The sequence below is a fragment of the Microcaecilia unicolor genome, chromosome 9 (assembly GCF_901765095.1).
Source record: "Microcaecilia unicolor chromosome 9, aMicUni1.1, whole genome shotgun sequence".
In the NCBI taxonomy this organism is placed as follows: Eukaryota; Metazoa; Chordata; class Amphibia; order Gymnophiona; family Siphonopidae; genus Microcaecilia; species Microcaecilia unicolor.
The window spans coordinates 206,304,094-206,328,368 of NC_044039.1; the positions used below are offsets into that span (position 1 = coordinate 206,304,094).

General features: G+C 46.8%; 1 protein-coding gene across 2 annotated transcripts in view; it reads right to left on the reverse strand.

Annotated features, from left to right (window-relative positions):
• Positions 1 to 293: 293 nt before the first annotated feature.
• CHGA (chromogranin A) overlaps positions 294 to 24,275 on the reverse strand; it is a 51,993-nt gene continuing 28,011 nt past the window's right edge. The window contains exons 5-8 of one of the 2 annotated variants that reach the window (XM_030215170.1): positions 23,952 to 24,050; positions 12,544 to 13,092; positions 9,715 to 10,178; positions 294 to 791 (exon numbers count right to left, since the gene is read on the reverse strand). In XM_030215170.1, the coding sequence (XP_030071030.1) occupies positions 708 to 791; positions 9,715 to 10,178; positions 12,544 to 13,092; positions 23,952 to 24,050 (1,196 nt within the window). In that variant the 3' untranslated portion in view covers positions 294 to 707. Of the gene's footprint in view, positions 792 to 9,714; positions 10,179 to 12,543; positions 13,096 to 23,951; positions 24,051 to 24,275 lie in introns of both variants that reach the window. The other variant, XM_030215169.1, reaches the window with a different exon arrangement.

Sequence of the window (24,275 nt, forward strand, 5' to 3'; positions counted from 1 at the left end):
AAAGGTAGGCGGCGGCGGGGGTGGGTTCGCTGGGAGGGGGGTCCGGGGGTGAATCTGTGGGGGCCCCGGCCCCCTCAGGCCCCATGTAGCTACGCCACTGGTATATAGATGACAAAATTCAAATTCCATCCAAAGGCAAGATCTAGTATGAAGTCAATGAAAATTATGGATACAATTTCCAAGACGGAAGCCAAGTGATATAAACAAGCTTCTGGCAACCTGCTTCACTTTAAGTGCCGGATTCAGAATGGGGGGGGGGGGGAAAAAACAACAAATCTGCCTCTTTATTTCCTTAGATAAATCTTTTATTTAGAATATTTTACAGTCCAGAGATCTCCGCTTTAGTCAAAAGATGATAAGGTATTGCAGTTTTATCCAACAAATCTATGAGTGGAAATTAAGCTTTCTAGAAAGCTGTAATTAAAAATAAAAATAGAGAGAGATCTAATAAAGAAAATAGAGACATTTCTGGGATACAATAATCTGAAACATAGAAGAGAACCTTTATCTGATCATGAAATAAAACCCAAAATTATGAAACAGGTGAATCACAGGCAGAGATGGAGTGAGAGGGATGCTGTGACCTAATGCTAACGGCTTCCTATGTGCAATGCATCAGTTTCACTTATCTTTAAACAACAGGCTAGCACGTAGTGTTTGAAAAAAAGGTGCTGCGGCAAATTGCTGATCTTTCTAGATTGGTAGCTTCATCCGCTCCTGAGTTCGTGTAGCTTGTGGGCCACTTTCTCCAGCTCTGCTTCTATTGCTGCAAGACTTTCCAGTTCTTGGTCCTAAAAGTAAATAAATTAATAAATAAAACAGGAGTTTACTATCTTAGGGGTCCTTTTACTAAAGTGAGCTGAAAAAATGGCCCGCGGTAGTGTAGGCGCGGGTTTTGGGCACGTGCCAATCCATTTTTCGGCATGCCTGTAAAAAAAGGCCTTTTTAAAAAAAAAGATTTTTTTTGCCGAAAATGGACGGGCGACAAAATGAAAATTGCCGCGTGTCCGTTTTGGGTCTGAGACCTTACCGCCAGCCATTGACCTAGCGGTAAAGTCTCACGCAGTAACCGGGCGGTAATGACCTGTGCGCTCCAAATGCCACTTGGCGCGCGTACCTGATGCACGCCAGAAAATAAAAAATATTTTTCGGATGCGTGTAGCGGGCATTCGCCAAAAATGAAATTACCGTAAGGGCCATGCGATAGCTGGGCGGTAACTCCATTTTGGCCCACGTTGGGCACGCATAGACGCTTACGCAGCTTAGTAAAAGGGCCTCTTATTGTACAAGTTCTCTTCATCTTTGTTTCATTGTCTTCCTTAGTTTTGAATAACGGCAGCCATATTGGAAGTGTAAAGGACAGGGCCGGTGCTAGGGTCTCTGGCACCTCCTGCAAACTATCAGTTGGCGCCCCCCACCCCTCCAGAATCTCCTTTCTCTCTTCTCCCTCCCTCTTTCAGCCCAGTGCCTTAACAGGTGAAGAACAAAAGGGGGGGGAGGGGTTCTCAACAGCTTTTTAATTTATTTGAAAGCTTCCCTCGGCAGCCATTTTTAAAATACGGCAGCGCTGCCCACAGCACAGAAGAGCAAAGCAAAGACAGAGTAGTGGCAGAGGGCAGGAAAGAGTGCGATTCTTTCCTGCCCCCATAGCCACAGAGACCACTACACCACCAGGAGGGCCTTCAAGGATCAAGGTAGTTCTTGGGAGGGCTACAGTGTGAAGCAGCGGTGGCTAGTGGAGCGTAGCACATGGGTAAGCATGGCATTTTCTGGTGCCCCTCGAATGTTGGCACCCCCCCCCCCCCTGCCATGCATACCCTGCTTACTACGTTCCGCCGGCCCTGGAAAGGGATTCCTACCTCGCATTCTACCCATGGTTATCAAAAAGATCTGGCCATGTCTCATTTAGAGTCCACCAGCTTGGCGCATCATAAATTGAGTGGGTTATGTGGGTATTGTGTGTTTAAATGCAGTGTGTATGTACATAAATCTCATTGCTATTAATATAGGGGATTTCCACAATAAAAAAACAATTGTTGCAACGCAAATCAATTTATGTGGAAAATTCTATTAGTATGAACCAGACACTGATATGTATAAAAGTATTTTTTTAGGGGAAAGGGCCTCAAAAATCTGTTGCTGTCATTAACCCCCCTGTTTACTAAGCCACGTGGCAATGCCAACGCAGCCCATTCAAAGTGAATGGGCTGCGTCGGCATTAAGTGGGCAGCATCTGCTAGTGCGGCTTTAGTAAACAGGGGGTAAATCTTTTCTTGTTACAACCATCAGATGACAGACTAATCATCGGGCAAAAAACCCCTAGATTTTTATAATTCCATAAAACGTTCCAAGTGCAAAAAACTGGCTGTATATTATTCGCCATCCAAAAATATTCCATAAAAAAAAAAAATCAAAAAAGTACTTAACTGGAAAGCACTGGTGTTCCACATATATGGAAGCAGTAAAAAATAGGGAGTAACGTGATCCCAGAAGATGTCATTTATTTATTTGTTGCGTTTGTATCCCACATTTTCCCACCTATTTGCAGGCTCAATGTGGCTTACATAGTACCATGATGGCGATCGCCACTTCCGGTATAACAAATACAGAGTGATATTATGGTAAAAGTTCAAAAGTGACAAACACATTAGGGAATCAGGGAGGAAGAGTTGAGTTATGTCCAGTTCGAGTATTAATTTTGTTGTGTTGCAGGGTTCAGGCGTTTAAGTTGGATCATTAGGGTATGCCTTTTTGAACAAGTTGGTTTTTAATGGTTTCCGGAAGTTTGATGGGTCGTGCATTGTTTTCATGACGTTTGGTAGTGCGTTCCATAGTTGCGTGCTTATATAGGAGAAGCTGGATGCATAGGTTGATTTGTATTTGAGTCCTTTGCAGCTTGGGTAGTGGAGATTTAGGTATGTGCGTGTTGATCGTTTAATGATGAAGTAAAAGTCTTTCATCAGTATTAAAATAGGACATACATGGAAACCATGCTTTTAAGTTAAGTACTTTTTTGATCCTTTATGGAATATTTTTGGATGGTGAAGAACATAAACCCTGTTTTTTTGAACTTGGGAATGTTTTATAGAATTATAAAAATATAGGGTTTTTTTTTGCCGATGTCATCTGATGGTTGTAACAAGAAAAGATTTAATGACAGGCACAGATTTCTGAGGCCTTTTCTCCTTTAAAAAAAACCCCAAAAAACCTTTTACGCACATCAGTGTCTGGATCATACTCATAAATCTCTATCTACATATGGACAAAACCCTTTCTTAATTATGAAAATAACTATAATGCACAAACCTGAGCTTCCAAAACCAATCTGCTAGAAAGCATCACAGGCTGTAAAAATGTCAAAATGTCTTTCAGCTTCTGTTAAAATGTAAAAGCTCCATAATTCATAGACAGCCCCTTTTACAGTGAATACTTCCGGTGGTCACTCTGAGTTTGGCGCTTGCCAAATCCCGCAGTAGAAAATATTTGTCTATTTTCGACCGTGGCGTGGGTGGGGGGGGCGTTCTCAGCATTAATCGGCAATGCAGCCACGTTGGCACATGCTGCATGGTTACTATACAGGGTAGCGCACGAGCCCTTATTGCAAAGTCAATGGCTGGCGGTAAGGGCTTGGGCCATAAATAGGCACATGCTAGTTTTCATTTTTGCGCACGCCCATTTCTCGGCCCATTAAAAAAATGGCCTTTCTCCCAACCACGGTAAAAAGTGGCCCAGTGCGCACCCAAAAGACGCGCTCACCAGGGCCATCGAGAGACTAGGCCAGGCAAGGGCCAATGCCACCCCACCTCTGCCCCCACCACCCCGTCTCCGCCCCCTCATCGCTCCCCCTGCCGCTGCCGCCCCCGTCACTCCCCCCACCGCTGCCGCCCCCCGTTGTTCCCCACACTGCTGCCACCCCCGCCGTTACAGTCTGCGGTCTCACCTGCCTGCCTCCACGGCTCCGGGCCCCCTGCATTCAATATGGCAGTCGCAAATTGCCTCTCTTCTGGCCTTCCCTCCCTGTGTCCCGTCCTCGTCTGATGTAACTTCCTGTTTCTGCAAGGGCGGGACACAGGGAGGGAAGGCCCGAAGGGAGGCGATCTGTGACTGCCGCTTCGAAAGCAGGAGGCCCGGAGCCGAGGAGGCAGGCAGGTGAGACCGGGGACTGCAGCGCTGGTGGCATGACCCCGGCGCCGGGCCCCCCTTGGAGGTCTGGGGAATTTTGGCCTCCCTCTCGGCGGCCCTGGTGCTCACACTACCGCAGGCCACTTTTCACCGTGGCTTTGTAAAAGGACCCCAGAGAGACCATTCGTTTACATCAGTCTATCCAGAAGCCTTCTCAGGAGTCTCTTTCTGTTCTAAATGCATTTGGGGCCTCTTTTACCAAGCTGCGGCAAAAGGGGAACTGCGTGTTTTTGGTGTGCACCAAGGCTCCCTTTTACTGCAGCCGCTTAAAAGGTAGGTGTAGGTCTTTCTTTTCTGCAGGAAATGGCCGTGTGGCAAGTAAAGAACTCGCTAAGCGGCCATTTTGGGGGGGGGAGGGAGTCCTTACTGCCACCCATTGAGGTGGTGGTAAGGGCTCCCGTGCTAACCTGGCGGTAACTGGGCAGCAAGTGGCACTGCCCGATTACCACCAGGTATACATCGGCGCTACAAACATAGTAACATAGAGGGGCATAATCGAATGGTGCCGGCCAAATCGAAGGCCAGCCATCTTCAGGGCCGGCTCCGCAAGGGAGCAGAGCCAAGCGTATTTTCGAAATGCGCTTGGCTTCGGCCAAAACGCTCGCCGGGTTTAGAGCAAGATCGCCTGGTTTACATGAGATGGCTGGCTTCGTTTTCCAGCCATAATGGAAACCGGGCCTGGCCATCTCAAACCCGGCAAAATGCTTTTCTAGTGCACTGGCTCCCCTGACATGCCAGGATGCCAACCGGGCACCCTAGGGGGCACTTCTAAATATTAAAAAAAAATAGGTTCCAGGAGTATAGATCCCTTACCTTGTGTGCTGAGCCCCCCAAATCCCCCCCAAACCCACTCCCCACAACTCTACACCACTACCATAGCCCTAAGGGGTGAAGGGGGGCACCTACATGTGGGTACAGTGGGTTTTGGGGTTTTTTGGAGGGCTCAATATTTATCACCACAAGTGTAACAGGTAGGGGGAGGGATGGGCCTGGGTCCACCTGCCTGAAGTGCACTGCACCCACTAAATACTGCTCCAGGGACCTGCATACTGCTGTCAGGGAGCTGGGTATGACATTTCAGGCTGGCATAGAGGCTGGGAAAAAATATATTTTTTTGTTTTTTGGGTGGGAAGGGGTTGGTGACCACTGGAGGAGTAAGGGGAAGTGATCCCCGCTTCCCTCCGGTGGTCATCTAGTTAATTGGGGCACTTTTTTGAGACTTGGTCCTAAAAATAAATGGACCAAGTCCAGCCAGCGAAATGCTTGTTCGAGCCGGCCATTTTTTTTCCATTATAAGATGAAGCTGGCCATCTCATACCCACGCCCCCACCCCGCCCCATCCCGCCTTCGTTACCCTACCAACACGCCCCCTTGAAGGTTGGCTGGCGCTGGGACGAAAAAGCAGTTGGGGCCGGCCAAAATCAGCGTTCGATAATACAGATAGTAGGTGACAGCAGAAAAAGACCTGTACTGTCCATCCAGTCTGCCCAACAAGATAAACTCATATGTACTACTTTTTGTGTATACCTGACCTTAATTTGTATCTGCCATTTTCAGGGCTCAGACCGTAGAAGTCTGCCCAGCACTAGTCCCGCCTCCCAACCATTAGCCCCGTACCCCATCCACCGGTGCTACCACCCAATCTCCGCTAAGCTTCTGAGGATCCATTCCTTCTGAACAGGATTCCTTTATGCTTATCCCAAGCATGTTTGAATTCCGTTACCGTTTTCATCTCCTCCACCCCCGCGGGAAGGCATTCCAAGTATCCACCACTCTCTCTGTGAAAAAATACTTCCTGACATTTTTCTTGAGTCTGCCCCCCTTCAATCTCATTTCATGTCCTCTAGTTCTACCACCTTCCCATCTCCGGAAAATGTTTGTTTGCAGATTAATACCTTCAATATTTGAACGTCTGTATCATATCACCCCTGTTTCTCCTTTTCTCCAGGGTATATATGTTTAGTTCAGCAAGTCTCTCCTCATACGTCTTGTAACGCAAATCCCATACCATTCTCGTACCTTTTCTTTGCACTGCTTCAATTCTTTTTACATCCTCAACAAGATACGGCCTCCAAAACTGAACACAATACTCCAGGTGGGGCCTCACCAATGACTTATACAGGGGCATCAACACCTCCTTTCTTCGGCTGTGCAATAAATATATTTTTGTAGCGCCGAATATGACGGCGCGCTAGGGGTGGGAACTACCACTGGGCTGCTGTGGTAGCCCGGCGGTACTGCCGCTTTGTAAAAGGGGCCTTTAAATTGCCACCAGACATCTCATTACATCATCTTAATAATGCTGTACATACAGTCATGCTTGAACCGCCTTGCGAATTGCGGATAACTTGTCAAACACTTAACATTGGGAATCTCTGACTCACGGGCCACAAGTGCACTTGTCCTTGTTTCATCTGTCCCACCTCTGGTGGCAATTTAAAGGCCCCTTTTATATAAGTTCCTGCTGTGACCGGTTGTCTCCAAGGTCCTTGAGGTGGGACAGATGAAACTGAAGAATGCTCTGTGGCCCATGAGTCACAGCTAATTATGAAGGTTTCTTGTAAATAGTTGAGTTCAGTCAAAGACTGTAGGTTTTCGTTTTCCCCAGTATGAAAGGGACAATTTCAAAAGGCAAAACAGATGTGGAAGGTGGGAGTGAGAGGGGAAGGCCTATAAAAATAAGCAATAAATGGACACATTTTCCTTTGCATTTTTAGAAAATAAAAACTTCCTTCCTTGGGTAACAGTGAATGAAGATTCATCGATCCAGAATTTCAATGTTGGTTCTGACTGAGCTGGAATTAAAAAGGAATAAAGGCAGAAGTTGAGTCAAAGGAAAATAATTAAGATTACCACAGACTGGTTTAGGGAAAGGGAAATGGGACTTGGTATACCGCCTTGCTGAGGTTTTTTTTTTTTTGCAACTACATTCAAAGCGGTTTACATATATTCAGGTACTTATTTGTACCAGGGGCAATGGAGGGTTAAGTGACTTGCCCAGAGTCACAAGGAGCTGCAGTGGGAATCAAACTCAGTTCCCCAGGATCAAAGTCCACTGCACTAACCACCAGGCTACTCCATCATAGTCCATTACCACATCGTCACATTATATAACAGAAACAGAATAAAGGGAGACCCCCTCCCCTCCAGTTTAGTCCCTAGCTATTAAGCACCATTTATTACATACCCCACGGATATAATAATAATATGTTAAGTGTTTGATGAATTATCTGCAATTTTGCAAGGCAGTTAAAGCATGGCTGTATGTACAGCATTATTAAGATGATGTAATGAGATGTCTGCTTCATTTCAGGTGTTTAATTTGATATATATTGCGTTTTAATTACATAAGTATATAAGTGTAGCCATACTGGGACAGTCCGAAGGCCCATCAAGCTCTGGACTACTGCAATGCACTGTACGCTGGCTGCAAAGAACAGACTATCAAAAAACTCCAAACTGCCCAGAATACTGCCGCCAGGCTCATATTTGGAAAAGCTAAATATGAAAGTGCAAAACCCTTAAGAGAGAAACTTCACTGGCTCCCACTTAAGGAACGCATTGCATTCAAGATCTGCACGATTGTACACAAAATCATTCATGCAGACGCCCCAACCTACATGCTAAACTTCGTGGACCTACCTCCCAGAAACGCCACAAGATCATCTCGCAAATTTCTCAACCTGCACTTCCCCAGCTGTAAAGGACTAAAATACAAGCTGATGCACGTCACCACCTTCTCTTACATGAGCACGCAGTTATGGAATGCATTACCCACAGACACGAAAACAATGACATATTTCTTCAACAAGGCCTACAATGAGAACCTATAGCCTCACTAATCCACTTCACCAACCCATTCAGGTATGAAAGCCCACCTTCTATAATTACCCTAATAAATCCCTTCCTCCTTCTTTCTTCCCTCAATTAATCTCTACACAATACTAACTGTACCTGATATACTGGAATAACTATGTTAACAATACTATGTAAGCCACATTGAGCCTGCAAATAGGTGGGAAAATGTGGGATACAAATGCAAATAAATAAATAAATAAATAAAAAGTATCCTGTTTCCAACAGTGATCAATCCAGGCCACAAGTGCCTGGCAAGATCCCATAACACTGCAATACATTTTATGCTGCTTATCCCAGAAATAAGCAGTGGATTTTCCCAAGTCCATTTTAAGAATGGTTTATGGACTTTTCTTTTAGGAAGCCATCCAAACCTTTTTTTTTTAACCCCCGCAAAGCTAACTGCTTTTACCACATTCTCTGGCAATGAATTCCAGAGTTTAATTACATGTTGAGTGAAGAATATTAGCTACTGTGATTTGTGAACCACTTTGGTGCCTAAGTGCATAAAGCGGTATTTCAAGTTAATAAATAAAATCAAATAAAAAAAAAAACTCTCTGTTTCAACCTACAAAACATCTAACTATTACACAGGGAGGGCCAGGCAGAAAGGCGCAACACAGAGGAAAACAGAGTTCTCAACCTTAACAATTTCCTTTGATTATATAAAAGTGGTCGGAGAATGTAGCAGATATTTGAATTGAAGATAGAGGGCAGCACTGAATATTTGTGGTTAGCTGGCTATTTCACGCGATACAGCAGGTTAGCCGTTAAGCACTAATATTCAGTGGAGATAACTGACTACTTCATGTTAAATATTAGCGCTTAGCAGTGGCTTTTCTAGGGGGGCTGACACCCGGGGTGGATCGCCGATGCGCCCCGCCCCCTGGGTACAGCGCCCCCCCCCAGTGAAAGGACACCCCCCGCGAAAGAACCCCCCCCGGGTGCACGCCGCTGGGGGGTGCTGCGCGTGCCTGTCCTTCGTTCATTCCATGCTCCCTCTGCCCCGGAACAGGAAGTAACCTGTTCCGGGGCAGAGGGAGCATGGAACGAACAAAGGACAGGCGCACGCGGCACCCCCCCAGCGGCATGCACCCTGGGTAGACCGCCCCCACCGTCCCCCCTTGGTACGCCACTGGCGCTTAGCCAGCAAAATGCTACTTAACCAGCCAGGAGCCATTCCTGGCCGACTAAATACTGCTGATTATTGTGTGTTTTAATGCCCGACATACCTCTTTTGGGCTAATTCAACTAAAACCACTTAACAGTCACTATTACCAGTGGCGTACCAAGGGGGTGGCGGTGGGGGCGGTCCGTCCCGGGTGCACGCCGTTGGGGGGCTGCCACGCGCCTGTTGGCCGAGTCCGCTCGTTCCCTCCCTGCTGCTCTCTCTGCGCGGAACAGGTTACTTCCTGTTCCGGGGCTGAGGGAGCAGCAGGGAACGAGCGGACTCGGAGCCGACAGGCGCACGGCACCCCCCCCCCCCCCCAGCATGTAAAAATGCACCCGGGGGTGTAATTTCAGTGGGGGGGGGGCGCATCGGCAATCCGCCCCGGATGTCAGCCAGCCTAGGAACACCACTGACTATTACTTCTTATTGGAACGTACTAAACATTTATAGTGCTGGATACCATATCAGGTATTTTCATTGTGATAATGTAAACAGATAATACCAACCTCTGTTTTCCTATTAGCACTTCCTTCTTCTTCCTTCTTTTCTTCAGGATCAAGTCGGACTGAAGTTTGAAGGCCCTTTTCTCTACTGTCCTCCTTTGAGTGGTGTTGTCCTGAGTTTCTGATATCACTTTCCTGGCTCTGAAAGTTATATTTATGGGTTTTAATTGGTATCTTCATGGATCGATCTGGATCCTCCTGGCTTTCATGTTCCTCCATTCGTTTCCTTGCTGTCAACTGCTTGGCTAACTCATCCATTTTGTTCCATCTCTTGGCATCCTCCAATTCCCTTGAGGACTCCTCCTCTGTTTCCTTTTCATGGGAATTGCCTTCTCTTTGGATGACTTCTTCATCCTTAGAATGGTCGTTCTTTTCTTTGTTTTCGGAAAAATGACTCTTGTCGTCAGAATTCTTCTCATCTCTGTCCAAGCCCAAAGCATCTCGATTCTCTGAAGCATTTATTGAATCTAGGGAAAATTAACTTGTATGAGGGTTTCATCAAATTAGAAATGCATTTCCATACTACAACATGATCAGTTATTAGAGTGCCTAGTTTTTTTCCCCAAACATAGTTAATAAAAATGACATTATTAAGGGTTTGAGACAAAAGGCTTACAATTGTCATTAGATCTTTTCTACAATAAATAATATACTCTTGTAGAGCATCTGTCATTTGTTAAGGAATCTAGAACTTGTAATACGGAAATATAATGGCAGATCACAAACAGGGGCATTTTTGATATGACTTCTAAATCCAACCTTGGACGTTTTGCCAGTGGCGTAGCAAGGGCGGGGCAGTGGGGGCGGTCCGCCCCGGGTGTCAACGGGTGGGGGGGGTGCTCTGCTAGCGAGTCCCTACCAGCTCCATCCACCCGGCAGCTGTGAGGTGCGGCGCCTCGCGTCTGCGCTGCTGTAAGAGAAGAAAATCGCCTTGTCGGCCCTTCCTTCACTCTTTCCCGCCCTCGAGGAAGTAGGACGTTACATCAGAGGGCGGGACACAGTGAGGGGAGGGCCGACAAGGCGATTTGCTTCTTTTACAGCAGCGCAGAGTCGCCGGGTGGACGGAGCTGGGTCGGGGGGGGGGGGTGCCGTGTTACGCCGGAGGGGGGGGTGCGCATGCAGCAGCGACCTGCCCTGGGTGGCAGTGAACCACAGAACACCACTGCATTTTGCTAAAAACATCCACAATTCAAGTGGGGAATATAGTCAATTTCAAAACAGAAAAATGTCTATCTTTTTTTTTTTTTAAAATGGCTATTTACTAGATGTTTTGTGCTCTGTGAGTTTTTGGTCAATTAAAAAAAAAGTCCAAGTGAAAAACACACAAAATCAAGCCACTGGGATGTAGGAGGAGCCAGCATTCTTAGTAGACTGGCCACACAGACATCCCAGGAGATCAATGGGGCACCCTAGGGGGCAGTGCAGTGGACTTCACATAAATACTCCCAGGTATAAATCTCACCATTGCTACCTTATCTTGTCTGCTGAGCCCCCCCAAACCCACCAAAAACCCACTACCATCAACTATACACCACTACAGTAACCCTTATGGGAGAAGGGGGCACCTATATGTGGGTACAATGAGTTTCTGGTGAGTTCTGGAGGGCTCACAGTTTCCACCACAAGTGTAACAGGTAGAGGGAGATATGGGCATGAGTCCACTTGTCTGCAGTACACTGCACCCAGCACTAGACTACTCCAGGGACCTGCATGCTGTTCTAGTGGACCTGAGTATAACATCTGAGGCATAGAGGCTGGTAAGTAATATTTTTAATCACAATCTTAGGGGGTGGCAGGGGGTTAGTGATCACTGGAGGATTAAGGGGAGGTCATTCCTGATTCTCTCCAGTGGTCATCTGGTCATTTAGGGCACTTTTTTGTGGCTTATCCTATATAATAATTTGCACCTCCAATGTTCCATCGCTGCCTGGCTGCCTGGGTTCGTAACATCTCATGACATCAGCCAGCCTCCAGCATTCCATTCCCCCTCACTGCCCCGCCCTCGCGTCAAAACGTAATGATGTCAGATGACATAACAGTGAGAGGGAAGGGAATGCTGGAGGCGAGCTGACATCAGGATGTTACCAACAGAAGGGAAGCCAGCCAGGTCAGCCAGAAAACAATGAGGTTCAAAGAAAGAGAGAATCACGGCACATCAAGGGGAGGGCAGGGCAGAGCAGAATCGATGAACATGGATGGGATGGGATGGGATGGGATGGGAGGAGAGGACAGGAGAGAAGAGAATTGTGGGACACGGATGGGAGGGGAGGGCAGAGGAGAATCGCTGGACATGGAGGGGAGGGGAGGGGAAGGCAGGGGAGAGACAAAAAAATCGCTTACAAGAGAGCCTTTCTAGGGCCCATTTCATTGTTGAGGAAACGGGCTGGGTTCCACTAGTTCGTTAATAAAACAGACCTTAACCAAAACATTCAACTTATAGCTCTGGATGATTTTGTTTTGTTCTTTTATGGCAGAAAAATGTCCAAGTGTTAGGAACACCCGGATCCCACCCTTAACTCGCTGCTGACATGCCCCCTTGTGATTTAAATGCATTTCTGATCAACTTCATAAAAAATGTCTAACAATTGGTTTGGAAAATACCAATTTGGATGTTTTTGTGAGAAAAATGTCCAAATGCAGATTTATGCCACTTTTGGGACTTTTTTCTTCTTTGAAAAGGAGCCCCAAAATACCTTTAGTTTGACCATTTTAAGTATATCCAAATTTTAACATAAAAATTTTCAATAAAATTGAATGTAGAATGCTTCCATAAATGATAAAACCAAACCAGTTAGGTCATGGATGTTTTGTCTTATTAGGTATCACACATACTCTCTTCTTGTTCAGTCTCATCCTCCTCCTCTTCATCTTCACTTCGACTGGAATTTTTATCTGGTTCCATGTGACTCTCTTTGCCAAAGGCATTATCATTATTGTCTTGCTCTTTGATAGATTTCTCTGCTTCCTTCTTAGTCTCTTCTTGATACTTTTCGGTAACATGTTCCTTTTCTTCTTCAGGCTCCAGGTTTGCATTTTGGTCTTCTGGCTGAACCTCACTCTCTTCATTTTTCTTTCTGGGTGGCTCATATTCATCAAGATCATCTGTAATATGGTTATCTAAGCCATCATCTCTCTTCTCCATTTCTTCTACCTCACCAATATCATTATTTTCAAGCTCCTCCCCTTCCTGTTCAAGCTCCCCCCCTTCCTGTTTGTCAACATCCTCCTCTTCAAGGTTGGTTTCATGCTCTACTGGTTCTCTCTCTTCTAAACTGTTCCTCTCTTTCTCCTCTGAAGCATGTTTTTCACTGGTCTGCTCATTCTTCTCTTTGCCTGCTTCGGTGAAAGCATTTTCTTCACTAGGCACTTCTCCTGATTTATCTGCTGAGGAAAAATGGAAACTTTTAGCCAATGATTCATGATGAAAGTATAACCCCTTTTTAATCTCTATAAATATATAACAGCTAATTATGAAGGTTTCTTGTAAATAGTTGAGTTCAGTCAAAGACTGTAGGTTTTCGTTTTCCCCAGTATGAAAGGGACAATTTCAAAAGGCAAAACAGATGTGGAAGGTGGGAGCGAGAGGGGAAGGCCTATAAAAATAAGCAATAAATGGACACATTTTCCTTTGCATTTTTAGAAAATAAAAACTTCCTTCCTTGGGTAACAGTGAATGAAGATTAATCGATCCAGAATTTCAATGTTGGTTCTGACTGAGCTGGAATTAAAAAGGAGTAAGGAAGAAGTTGAGTCAAAGGAAAATAATTAAGATTACCACAGACTGGTTTAGGGAAAGGGAAATGGGACTTGGTATACCACCTTTCTGAGGTTTTTGCAACTACATTCAAAGCGGTTTACATATATTCAGGTACTTATTTGTACCAGGGGCAACGGAGGGTTAAGTGACTTACCCAGAGTCACAAGGAGCTGCAGTGGGAATTGAACTCAGTTCCTCAGGATCAAAGTCCACTGCACTAACCACTAGGCTACTCCTCCAATCATTCCACCAATAAGAGCCAACCTCATCAATGATGTCACAATAGCTTGATTGCCCGATACCTGGCTCACTTCTGATATTGTGATGTCATAAGGGAAAGGAAAATGGGACTTGGTATACCGCCTTTCTGAGGCTTTTTTTTTTTTGCAACTACATTCAAAGCGGTTTACATATATTCAGGTACTTATTTGTACCAGGGGCAATGGAGGGTTAAGTGACTTGCCCAGAGTCACAAGGAGCTGCAGTGGGAATCGAACTCAGTTCCCCAGGATCAAAGTCCACTGCACTAACCACTAGGCTACTCCATCATAGTCTATTACCACATCGTCACATTATATAAAGAAACAGAATAAAGGGAGACCCCCTCCCCTCCAGTTTAGTCCCTAGCTATTAAGCACCATTTATTACATACCCCACGGATATAATAATAATATGTCTTGAAATATTCTGTTGTGACAAAAATTTCTATAGCTGTGAAGGTTCCACAAAGATATATCTCATAAAAGGGTCCCTAAATCTTGGACAAAAGTTGCACTATTTCGAAACTGTGCGAACAAAGTGACTTGCAGGTTTTCAATATCCCCTTCCCCCCTCCATTATATAAGTAATCCTTAAACCCGGCTCCTTAATGAAAGATACAAGGTTCCTTAAAATTAGGTTGGTGGTGTGGTTCTCAACTCATTCCTCAGGAACCATTCAGCCCATCTATTTATTCAGGCTAACCCAATGAATGTGAATGAGCTTTGCATGCCCTTTCTCTACCGCACCACCAAAACATAAGCAGGAGTAAAAGACATAAGTATGAAAAAGCAGTAGTGCCCTCAGATTAATAATACACCCATGAAGCGTTCGTAATAACCAACTGCTAATAGGTTAAAAACTTGAACTTCATTCATTGGGCAAAAACTGGTGGTGGTGTTTTCTACAAGAGACTGTCTGGTGGCAGTGCCGTAACGAGGGCAGCTGACACCCGGGGGAGGGGGGTCGCCGCTGCATACCCGCCCCGGGTGCATCACGGCGCACCCTCCCCTCTCCGGAGCGCCCCCCCCCCCGGAGCGTGTACTTACATGGGAAAGCGGCGAGGGACAGGCGGGAGGGCCGAACCGCCCCGAGTGCATGTCGCTGGGAGCTGCGTTGGCTCCGCTGGTTCCCTGCTCTCTCTGCCCCGGAACAGGAAGTAACCTGTTCCAGAGCAGAGGGAGCAGGGAACCAGCGGAGCCGACACCCCCCCCCAGCGGCGTGCACCCAGGGCGGACCGCCCCCCCCCCTTCCTACGCCACTGTCTGGTGGTGGTGTTTTCTACAAGAGACTGTCTTCACCCGAGTCCCCGAAGAAAGAGTGAAACCCACAGCATTGGGCATTGATACAGGGGAGGTCTTCTTGGTTTCATCTGTCCCAGAATGTCTTGGTGTGTGTCTTGGCAGACCAGACCCATTCAAGTTATTTATTTATTTAGATTTTTGCTCACACCTTTTTCAGTAGTAGCTCAAGGCAAGTTACATTCAGGTACACTGGATATTTCTCTGACCCAGGAGGGCTCACAATCTAAGTTTGTACCTGAGGCCAGTGGCCTAGTGGGGGTGGATCGCCGCTGCACCCTCCCCCCGATGCAGACCAACATGACACCCCCCCCCCCCCGGCATAGCGCCACCCCGACACGGTCCCCACCTGCCTAAGAGCTCCATCCATCTGCAGCGCTGCTGGAAAGAAGAAATCGCTTCGTCGGCCCTTCCCTCACTCACTGTCTCCCGCCCTTGAGGAAATAGGAAGTTACATCAGAGGGCAGGAGACAGTGAGTGAGGGAAGGGCCGACAAAGCGATTTCTTCTTTACAGCAGCGCTGCAGATGGATGGAGCTCGTAGGCAGGTGGGGACCATGTCGGGGGGAGGCACTGCACCGGGGGGGGGGGGGGGTTGGACAGATGCACCCCCCCACCCGTTGACACCCAGGGCAGACCGCCCCGCCCTTGCTATACCACTGCCTGAGGCAATGGAGGGTTAAGTGACTTGCCCAAGATCACAAGGAGCAGCAGCGGGATTTGAACCAGCAACCTCTGGATTACAAGACCAGTACTCTAACCACTAGGCTACTCCTCCACTAGTAACAGCCCATATAGAAGCCTGCCCTTGCAAATCAGCAATGTGGCCACGCAGGCTTCTGTTTCTGTAAGTCTGACGTCCTGCACATATGTGCAGGACGTCAGACTCATAGAAACAGAAGCCTGCGCAGCCACATTGCTGATCTGCAAGGGCAGGCTTCTACAGGGAATGTTACTAGTGGAATAGCAACATTAACATTCCATGTAGAATCTCCTATACTAGCAACATTCCATGTAGAATCTCAAGGTGAGTTACATTCAGGTACTCTGGCTATTTCTCTGTCCCAGGAGGGCTCACAATCTAAGTTTGTACCTGAGGCAATGGAGGGTTAAGTGACTTGCTCAAGATCACAAAGAGGAGCAGTGGGATTTGAACCAGCCACCTCTGGATTGCAAGACCGGTGCTCTAACCACTAGGCCACTCTGAATGTATTAAAAGTGAGTTCATGGCTCTGGGTGAGAGGGTGAAGCAGGCAGGTGCACAGATGGTGTTCTCGTCGACCCTCCCTGTTGAGGGTAAAGGCCGGCAAAGATTTCAAGACATCTAAGTTAAGCAGCACGTTATTCTCTAGTTGCTTTAGTGCTATTTATAATTTTGAAATATTGCCTTCTGAACTGTTTTGCGGGACATGGAGCCAGTATATAGATGTAATGTGCACTTAGAAATTTCATAGTTGGTTGTACTATTTCCACTTTGGCGTTTTTGCCCAATGAATGAAGTACAAGTTTTCATCCTATTAGTGGATGGTTATTATGACCGCTTCATGGGTGTATTATTAATCTAAGGCCACTATTCCTTTTTTATTCTTATGTCTTTTACTCCTGGATATTTTGGGATGGTCATTTGGATTAATTATTAGAGCGAAGAGGGATTTTTTTTGTTAAGGGTTTGTCTTCCTGTCCTGCATGTATATATCTCATGCATATTCATAGTGGATATCCTGAAGACCACACTGGGCGAAAGGGTCCTTAGAATCCAGTTGAGAACCAGTGTTCTAGTGTCTATAAACCAGAATGTGGACAGGTGTGGTGCTAAGCTTTGCATGTTTTTGTTCTGATTCTGTTGTCACTTCCCTGTTTGTTTGTTTGTTTGTTTGTTTGTTTGTTTGTCTATCTGTCAGGTCCTGTGACTCAGCTGTGATGAATACTAATGGCACTGTTCTTTTCCCCGTTCCCTTTGGACAGGTCTTATAGAGGGGCATAATTGAACAGCGCCAGCCATCTACATGGGCGGCCATCTATATGGCCAGCGCCGCAAAGTGCGGTCCCAAACCGTATTATCGAAAAAAATGGCCGGCCATCTTTCGTTTCGATAATACGGTTGGGGCCGGCCAAATGTCAGAGATGGCCGGCCTCAGTTTTCGTCGATAATGGAAACCGAGGCCGGCCATCTCAAACCTGGCCAAATCCAAGGTATTTGGTCGTGGGAGGAGCCAGCATTTGTAATGCACTAGTCCCCCTCACATGCCAGGACACCAACCGGGCACCCTAGGGGGCACTGCAGTGGACTTCACAAATTGCTCCCAGATGCATACCTCCCTTACCTTGGGTGCTGAGCCCCCCAAATCCCCCCCCCCCGAAACCCACTACCCACAACCGTACACCACTACCATAGCCCTTAGGGGTGCAGGGGGGCACCTACATGTGGGTACAGTGGGTTTTGGGAGGGTTTGGAGGGCTCAACAGTTACCACCACAAGTGTAACAGGTAGGAGGGGGATGGACCTGGGTAAGCCTGGCTGAAGTACACTGCACCCACTAAAACTGCTCCAGGGACAGGCATACTGCTGTCATGGAGCTGGGTATGACATTTGAGGCTGGCATAGAGGCTGGCAAAAAAATGTTTTGTTTTTTTGGGTGGGAGGGGGTTGGTGACCACTGGGGGAGTAAGGGGAGGTCATCCCCGATTCCCTACAGTGGTCATCTGGTCAGTTGGGGCACTTTTTCAAGGCTTGGTCATGAAACAAAAGGGACCAAGTAAAGTCGGCCACATGCTCGTCAGGGCCGGCTTTCTTTTTTCCATTATCGGGCGAAGCCGGCCATCTCTTAAGCACGCCCCCGTTCCGCCTTCTGTACCCTGCCGACACGCCCCCTTGAAGTTTGGCTGGCTCTGCGACGGACTGCAGTTGAGGCCAGCCAAATTTGGCTTTCGATTATGCCAATTTCGCTGGATTTGAGAGATGGCCAGCCATCTCCCGATTTGTGTCGGAAGATGGCCAGCCTTCTCTTTTGAAAATAAGCTGGACAGAGATCTTGTCCCTATATGTAGAGGAGATGAGAGAATCTCAGAGAGAAGAGGAATCGGAGCTCAAAATCTCTAAAGTTACTTGATCAGTGACCACTAAGAGGCGAAAGGTAGTGGTGGTTGGCCATTCTCTTCTGGGGCATACAGAGGTGTCTATCTGAAGATGAGACATGATGTCCCAGGTGGTGTGCTGTCTGCCAGGTGCCAAAATTCAAGATGTTACAGAGAATTTGACAAGACTCATCAAGCCTAATGACTATTATTCAATGCTGCTCATCCATGTTGGCACAAATGATACTGCTAGGTACCCCTCTGAATGTATTAAAAGTGAGTTCATGGCTCTGGGAGAGAGGGTGAAGCAGGCAGGTACACAGATGGTGTTCTCGTCGATCCTCCCTGTTGAGGGTAAAGGCCGGCAGAGAAGCTTGCATCCTGGAAATGAACGTGCGATTGAGCAGATGGTTTCATCAAGAACATTGTGACTTCCTGGACAACAGGATTCTTTTCCAAGGGCTGCTTAGCAGAGATGGTGGCCATCTATCAAAGAAGGGAAGAAGTTTTTTCAGGAGCAGACTGGCTAACCTATTGAAGAGGGTTTTAAACTAGATTCATTGGGGCAGGGTGATCAAAGCCCCCGGGTAAGTGTAAACTCACAGGTAAGTGAAGCATTAAATACCACTACACAAAAAAGGGGCAACATCTAGAAAGCAGTATATACTAATGCCCGAAGTATGCGAAATAAGGTTTTAGATCTTGAGGCTGTGATGGAAGAAGCTGATTTGGATTTAGTGGCAATCACAGAGACATGGGTCATAGAGAACCATGACTGGGATATAGTTATACTGGGCTATAATCTGTTCAGGAAAGATATGGAGGAAGAAAGGGAGGGGGAGTGGTACTGGCAGTATATGTTAAAGATAATATTAAAGCCACACAATTACAGGACCTACAGGGTAAGGAAGAGGCACTGTGGGTCAATCTGGAAAGAGGGAATGGCAAATGTATTTTACATTAGTGTGATAAGAGTGGAGGAGTGGCCTAGTGGTTAGGGTGGTGGACTTTGGTCCTGGGGAACTGAGTTCAATTCCTGGCACAGGCAACTCCTTGTGACTCTGGGCAAGTCACTTAACCCTCCATTGCCCCATGTAAGCCGCATTGAGCCTGCCATGAGTGGGAAAGCGCGGGGTACAAATGTAACAAAAAATAAATAAACAGGCCTCCTTCACAGAGAGAAGAAGTGAACAGAGATGTGAAGACATTCAAAATATAACTGTGAAAGGGGAAGTGCTACTAATAGGTGATTTTAATATGCCAGATGTTGATTGGGGCACCCTACTGCAGGGTGTTTTAGAAGCAGGAAGATCCTGGATTCTCTACAGGGGAAACTATTCCAACGGTTGGTAATGGAACCCATGCGAGATGGGGCCATACTGGACTTAATTATTACTAATGGGGAAAGTGTTTCTGATGTTATAGTAGGTGATCATCTGGCATCCATTGATCACCAGATGGTGTGGTTTAATATTAAGAAAGGTGTGGAGAGGGTTCATTCCAAAGTGAAGGTTCTAGACTTCAGAAAAACTAACTATTCAGATGTGGGATTACCTCAAGGAACTGCTCTCTGGATGGGAACATCTGGAAGAAGTTGGATAGCATTGGGCAAAACTGAAAGGAGCTATTATAAGGGTAACAAACCTTTTTGTAAGGAAGGTAAATAAAAGTAAGAGGAAAAGGAAGCTACTTAGGTTCTCAATAGCTGAAAAGGTTAGATTAAAGGGGTTACCCTTTATAATCTACAAGAGTTTGCAGAAAGAGGAAGACAGGTGATAATATCTGGAAAAGCTAAGAGAAGCTGGTAGAGTAGTCAGGAAAGCAAAGATGGAAATGGAAGAAAAAAATAACCAATATGGTAAAATGGGGGGGGGGGGGGGGGGGGGGAAAGACATTTGTTAGATATGTTAGTGATAGGAGGAAGTGCAAAAGTGCATTGTGAGACTCAAAGGTGAAGGGGAGTAATATGTAGAAACTGATAAAGATAATGTGGAATTCCTTAATAAATAATTTTGTTCTGTATTTTGTTACGATTGTGCCCATGTTTCATGCTCTCATTCACCTCGCCCCCTGGTGGTTAGAACTGGTGGCTGTTGTGGACTGACTGCTGGCTGTTTCCCATGTTCCAGAAGGTATTCCGGTCCGGTCCGGATCTTCCAGCCTTCCAGACTGTTTTGGGAGTTTTTTGGAACTAAGCAGTACCCGTACCTGGTGAACTCCCTTGTAGGTTGCCTTTATTAACCACCTGGAAGCTTTCTAGTTTGCCTTGCAACAGAGGTCCTCAGAGGAGTGTTCTTCTGTGAGTGTTTGTTGCTGTGCTTTCCTTGCTACTTTCTGTTCCTGCTAGACTCTGCTTGTTTCCTGGTTTGCCCTTTTGACTGCTGCCTGCCCAAGACTCTGCTTGTTTCCTGGATTGTTCTACTGTCTGCTACCGGCCCAAGACTCTGCTTGTTTCCTGGATTATTCTGCTGCCTGTCCGAGACTCGGCTTGTTTCCCGGTTTATTCTTCTGATTGCTGCCTGCCCAAGACCCTGCTTGATTCCTGGGTTCCTGTTGATTGCCGCCAGCCTACAGACTCTGTGTGGTTCCTGGGTTCCCTGCTGCTTTGCTGCCTGCCAGTAGACTCTGCTGGTTTCGTGGACTATTCTCCTACTTGCTGCTTTTGCTTCTGTTCCAGCCCAGCCGCTCCAGTCTGGGGTGTACCTGTCTGTCTGTGTTCTGCTTTGTCTCCTGTTTGGGTGATTCTCCTGCCGTTGCTGCTCCTCGGTGGTGGCCCAGGGGCTCACAGATCCAGTGTTTCGTAAGAAGCGTGACATATTTACAGCTAAAGGGACAGGAACAGAACCGCAGAAGACAAACACAAATAGGAATGGTGGGGTGGTAGTCACTGAACGATTTTCAGAGGACTGTGTTTGTGAATTGCTGGCTAAATTAAAGGTAGACGAAGCAATGGGGCCGGATGGCATACATCCGAGGGTACTGAAGGAACAAGGATGTTCCAGTAGCTCTGCTGGCTGACCTTTTCAGTGCTTCTCTAGAGTCAGAAGTGGTCCCAGAGAACAGCAGATGTGATCCCTCTACACAAAAGCAAAAGTAAGGAAAAGGTTGGGAACTACAAGCTGGTAAGTCTGACTTCTGCGGTAAGTAAATTAATGGAAATGCTTTTAAAACAGAGAATAGTAAAGTTTTTGGAATCCAATGGATTACAGGACTTGAGGCAACATGGTTTCATTAGAGGCAGGTCTTGTCAGACAATTCTTATTAATTTCTTTGACTGGGCAACAGTGCCGTAGCGAGGGCGGCTGACACCTGGGGCGGGTCGCCGCTGTGCACCCTCCCCCCCCCCTCAGTGCACACCCTCCCCCCCCGGAGTGCTTTCTTACTTCAATTAGGAAGTGAGGGGCGGGCGAGAGGGCCGATCCGCCCCCAAGTGCACGTCGCTGGGAGCTGCATTGGCTCCGCTGGTTCCTTGCTCTCTCTGCCCCAGAACAGGAAGTAACCTCTTCCGGGGCAGAGGGAGCAGGGAACCAGCGGAGCCGACACCCCCCCCCCCCCCAGCAGCGTGCACCCAGGGCGGACCGCCCCACTGCCCCCCCTTCCTACGCCACTGCTGGGCAACCAGAGAGTTAGATTGAGGGAGAGCGCTAGATGTATTTAGATTTTAGCAAAGCCTTTGACACACTTCTGCATAGATGACTAATAAATAGACTGAGCGCGCTCAGCATGGGCCCCAAAGGCCCTAAAGTGACTGACCGACTGACTTAGGAATTGATTGAGTGGAAGGCGACAGAGTGTAGTGGTAAATGGAGCTCATTATGAGGAAAGGTATGCTACCAGTGAAGGTTCGGTTCTTGACCCAGTTCTTTTTTAACATTTTTGAAATTGATATCACTGAAGGGCTATGTGGTAAGTTTTGCCTCTTTGCGGATGATACCAAAATCTGCAATAGGATAGACACCCTGATGGTGCGGATAACATGAAGAAGGACTTAGCAAAGCTAGAAGGATGGTCTGGAATTTGGAAACTTAGGTTTAATGCTAAAAAATGCAGGGCCATATAGTTTGGCTGCAAAAGCCCAAAGGAACGGTAGAGTTTAGGGGGTGAAGAACAAAAGAGGAGCAGAACTTGGGTGTGATCGTATATGATGATCTTAAGATGGCCAATCAGGTAGAAAAGGCGACAGCAACAGCTAGAAGGATGCTTGGGTGCATAGGGAGGGAAATGGCCGGCAGGAAAAAGGAGGTGACGCCCCTGTATAAGACTCTGTTGACACCTCATTTAGAATATGGCGTACAATTCTGGAGACCTCACCTTCAAAAAGATATAAACAGGATGGTGTTGGTCCAGACAGCGGCTACTAAAATGGTCAGAGGTCTTCATCATAAAGCATATGGGGACAGACTTAAATATCTCAATATGTATACTTTGGAAGAAAGGCCGGAGAGGGGAGATATGATAGAGACATTTAAATACCTATGCGTCATACATGCGCAGAAGGCGAGTCTCTTTCAATTGAAAGGAAGTTCTAAAACGAGGGGGCATAGGATGAAGGTGAAATGGGATAGACTCAGAAGTAACCTGAGGAAATACTTCTTCAAGGAAAGGGTGGTGAATTTATGGAACAGCCTCCCAGTAGAAGTGGTGGAGACGAGAACCGTATCTGAATTCAAGAGATCTTGGGACAAGTACATATGATCTCTAAGGGAGTGATAGGGAGAGTAGATGGCACCAGTGGCGTAGCCAGAAGACAATTTTTGGGTGGGCCAGCGGGTTGGATGGGTGGGCACTACAACCCCAACCCCCCCCCCCCCCCACACACACACGCAGCGCACAGCACCTTTAAAGTTATCGACGCTGCCTCCACTCACCTTCTCCCACCGTGGCGCTGACTCGTCTTCTGCACTTCATGGTCTCCGTCTCCCACTGCCGCGGCAGTGCTCTATCGGCGCTGCCTGCCTGACAGCTGACAGACAGGGCGCGACGACGTCCTGCTCCGGGACCTTCCCTCTGCCGCGTGCAATCCACCCTGCGTAAACAGGAAGTTGAATCAACGCGGCAGAGGGAAGGCCCCGGAGCAGGAGGACGTCGCGTCTGTCAGCTGTCAGGCAGGCAGCGCTGATAGCAAATTGAAAGCGCTGCCGTGAGGGTGGGAGACAGACACTGCGAAGTGCAGGAGAGGAGGCAGTGCTACGGCGGGGGTGGGAGAAGGTGAGGATGGACCTGAGATGAAACTGGGTGGGCCTGGGCCCATCCAGGCCCACCTGTAGCTACGCCCCTGGATGGCACGGATGGGCAGACTGGATAGGCCATATGGTCCTTATCTGCCTACATTTTGCTATGTTTCTAGGTGTTCTCCTGACATTTCTTGAGACCCTAGCACACTTTAGTTTAACTATAAATCATATTCTATTTAAGAACATAAGAAAATTATCATTGCCATATTGAGACAGACTGACGATCCATCAAGCCTAGTATCTTATTTCCAACAGAGGCCAATCCGGGTCACAAGTACCTGGCAAGATCCCAAAAGAGTAAAACAGATTTTATGCTGCTTATCCCATAAATAAGCAGTAGATTGCCCCAAGTCCATCTTAATAATGGAACTTTTTCTGAACCCTGCTAAGCTAACTGCTTTTACCACATTCTCTGGCAATGAATTCCAAAGTTTAATTAACAATGTATAGATTTGCCACTTTAAGAAGGATGTTTATTTGATCTGAAACATGAGGCCAACAGAGACGAGGCCACACATCTATCAAACGGAAGACTCATGCATGAAGCTGATGTGTACAGTATATCAAGGCTGATGGAAATAACATCCTGGAACTCACAGGTTATGCTGACACCCACCTCTCTCAATGTTCCTGTCCTTCTGGCTTTCAAGGACTTCTGAAAGTTCATCTTCAAAACCCTGGTTTTTCTTTTCCTGCTTCTCTCGCTCTCTGGCACCTGCAGCAGAAAGGAAAATAATCAACAGAGTAGATGATGGATGAACCCAAGCTCCAGAAGGTGCACATGTCATTTCTATGGCAATCTCTGGGATACTAATAGTCAGACCTGCTTAATCCATATCCGAATGTAAACTATATTTAAATCTACAGTAAAATCATTCAGATACTAGGCAGTATATAAATACTGAAAATCAATAAATAACCATCACCCACTGTGATTAAA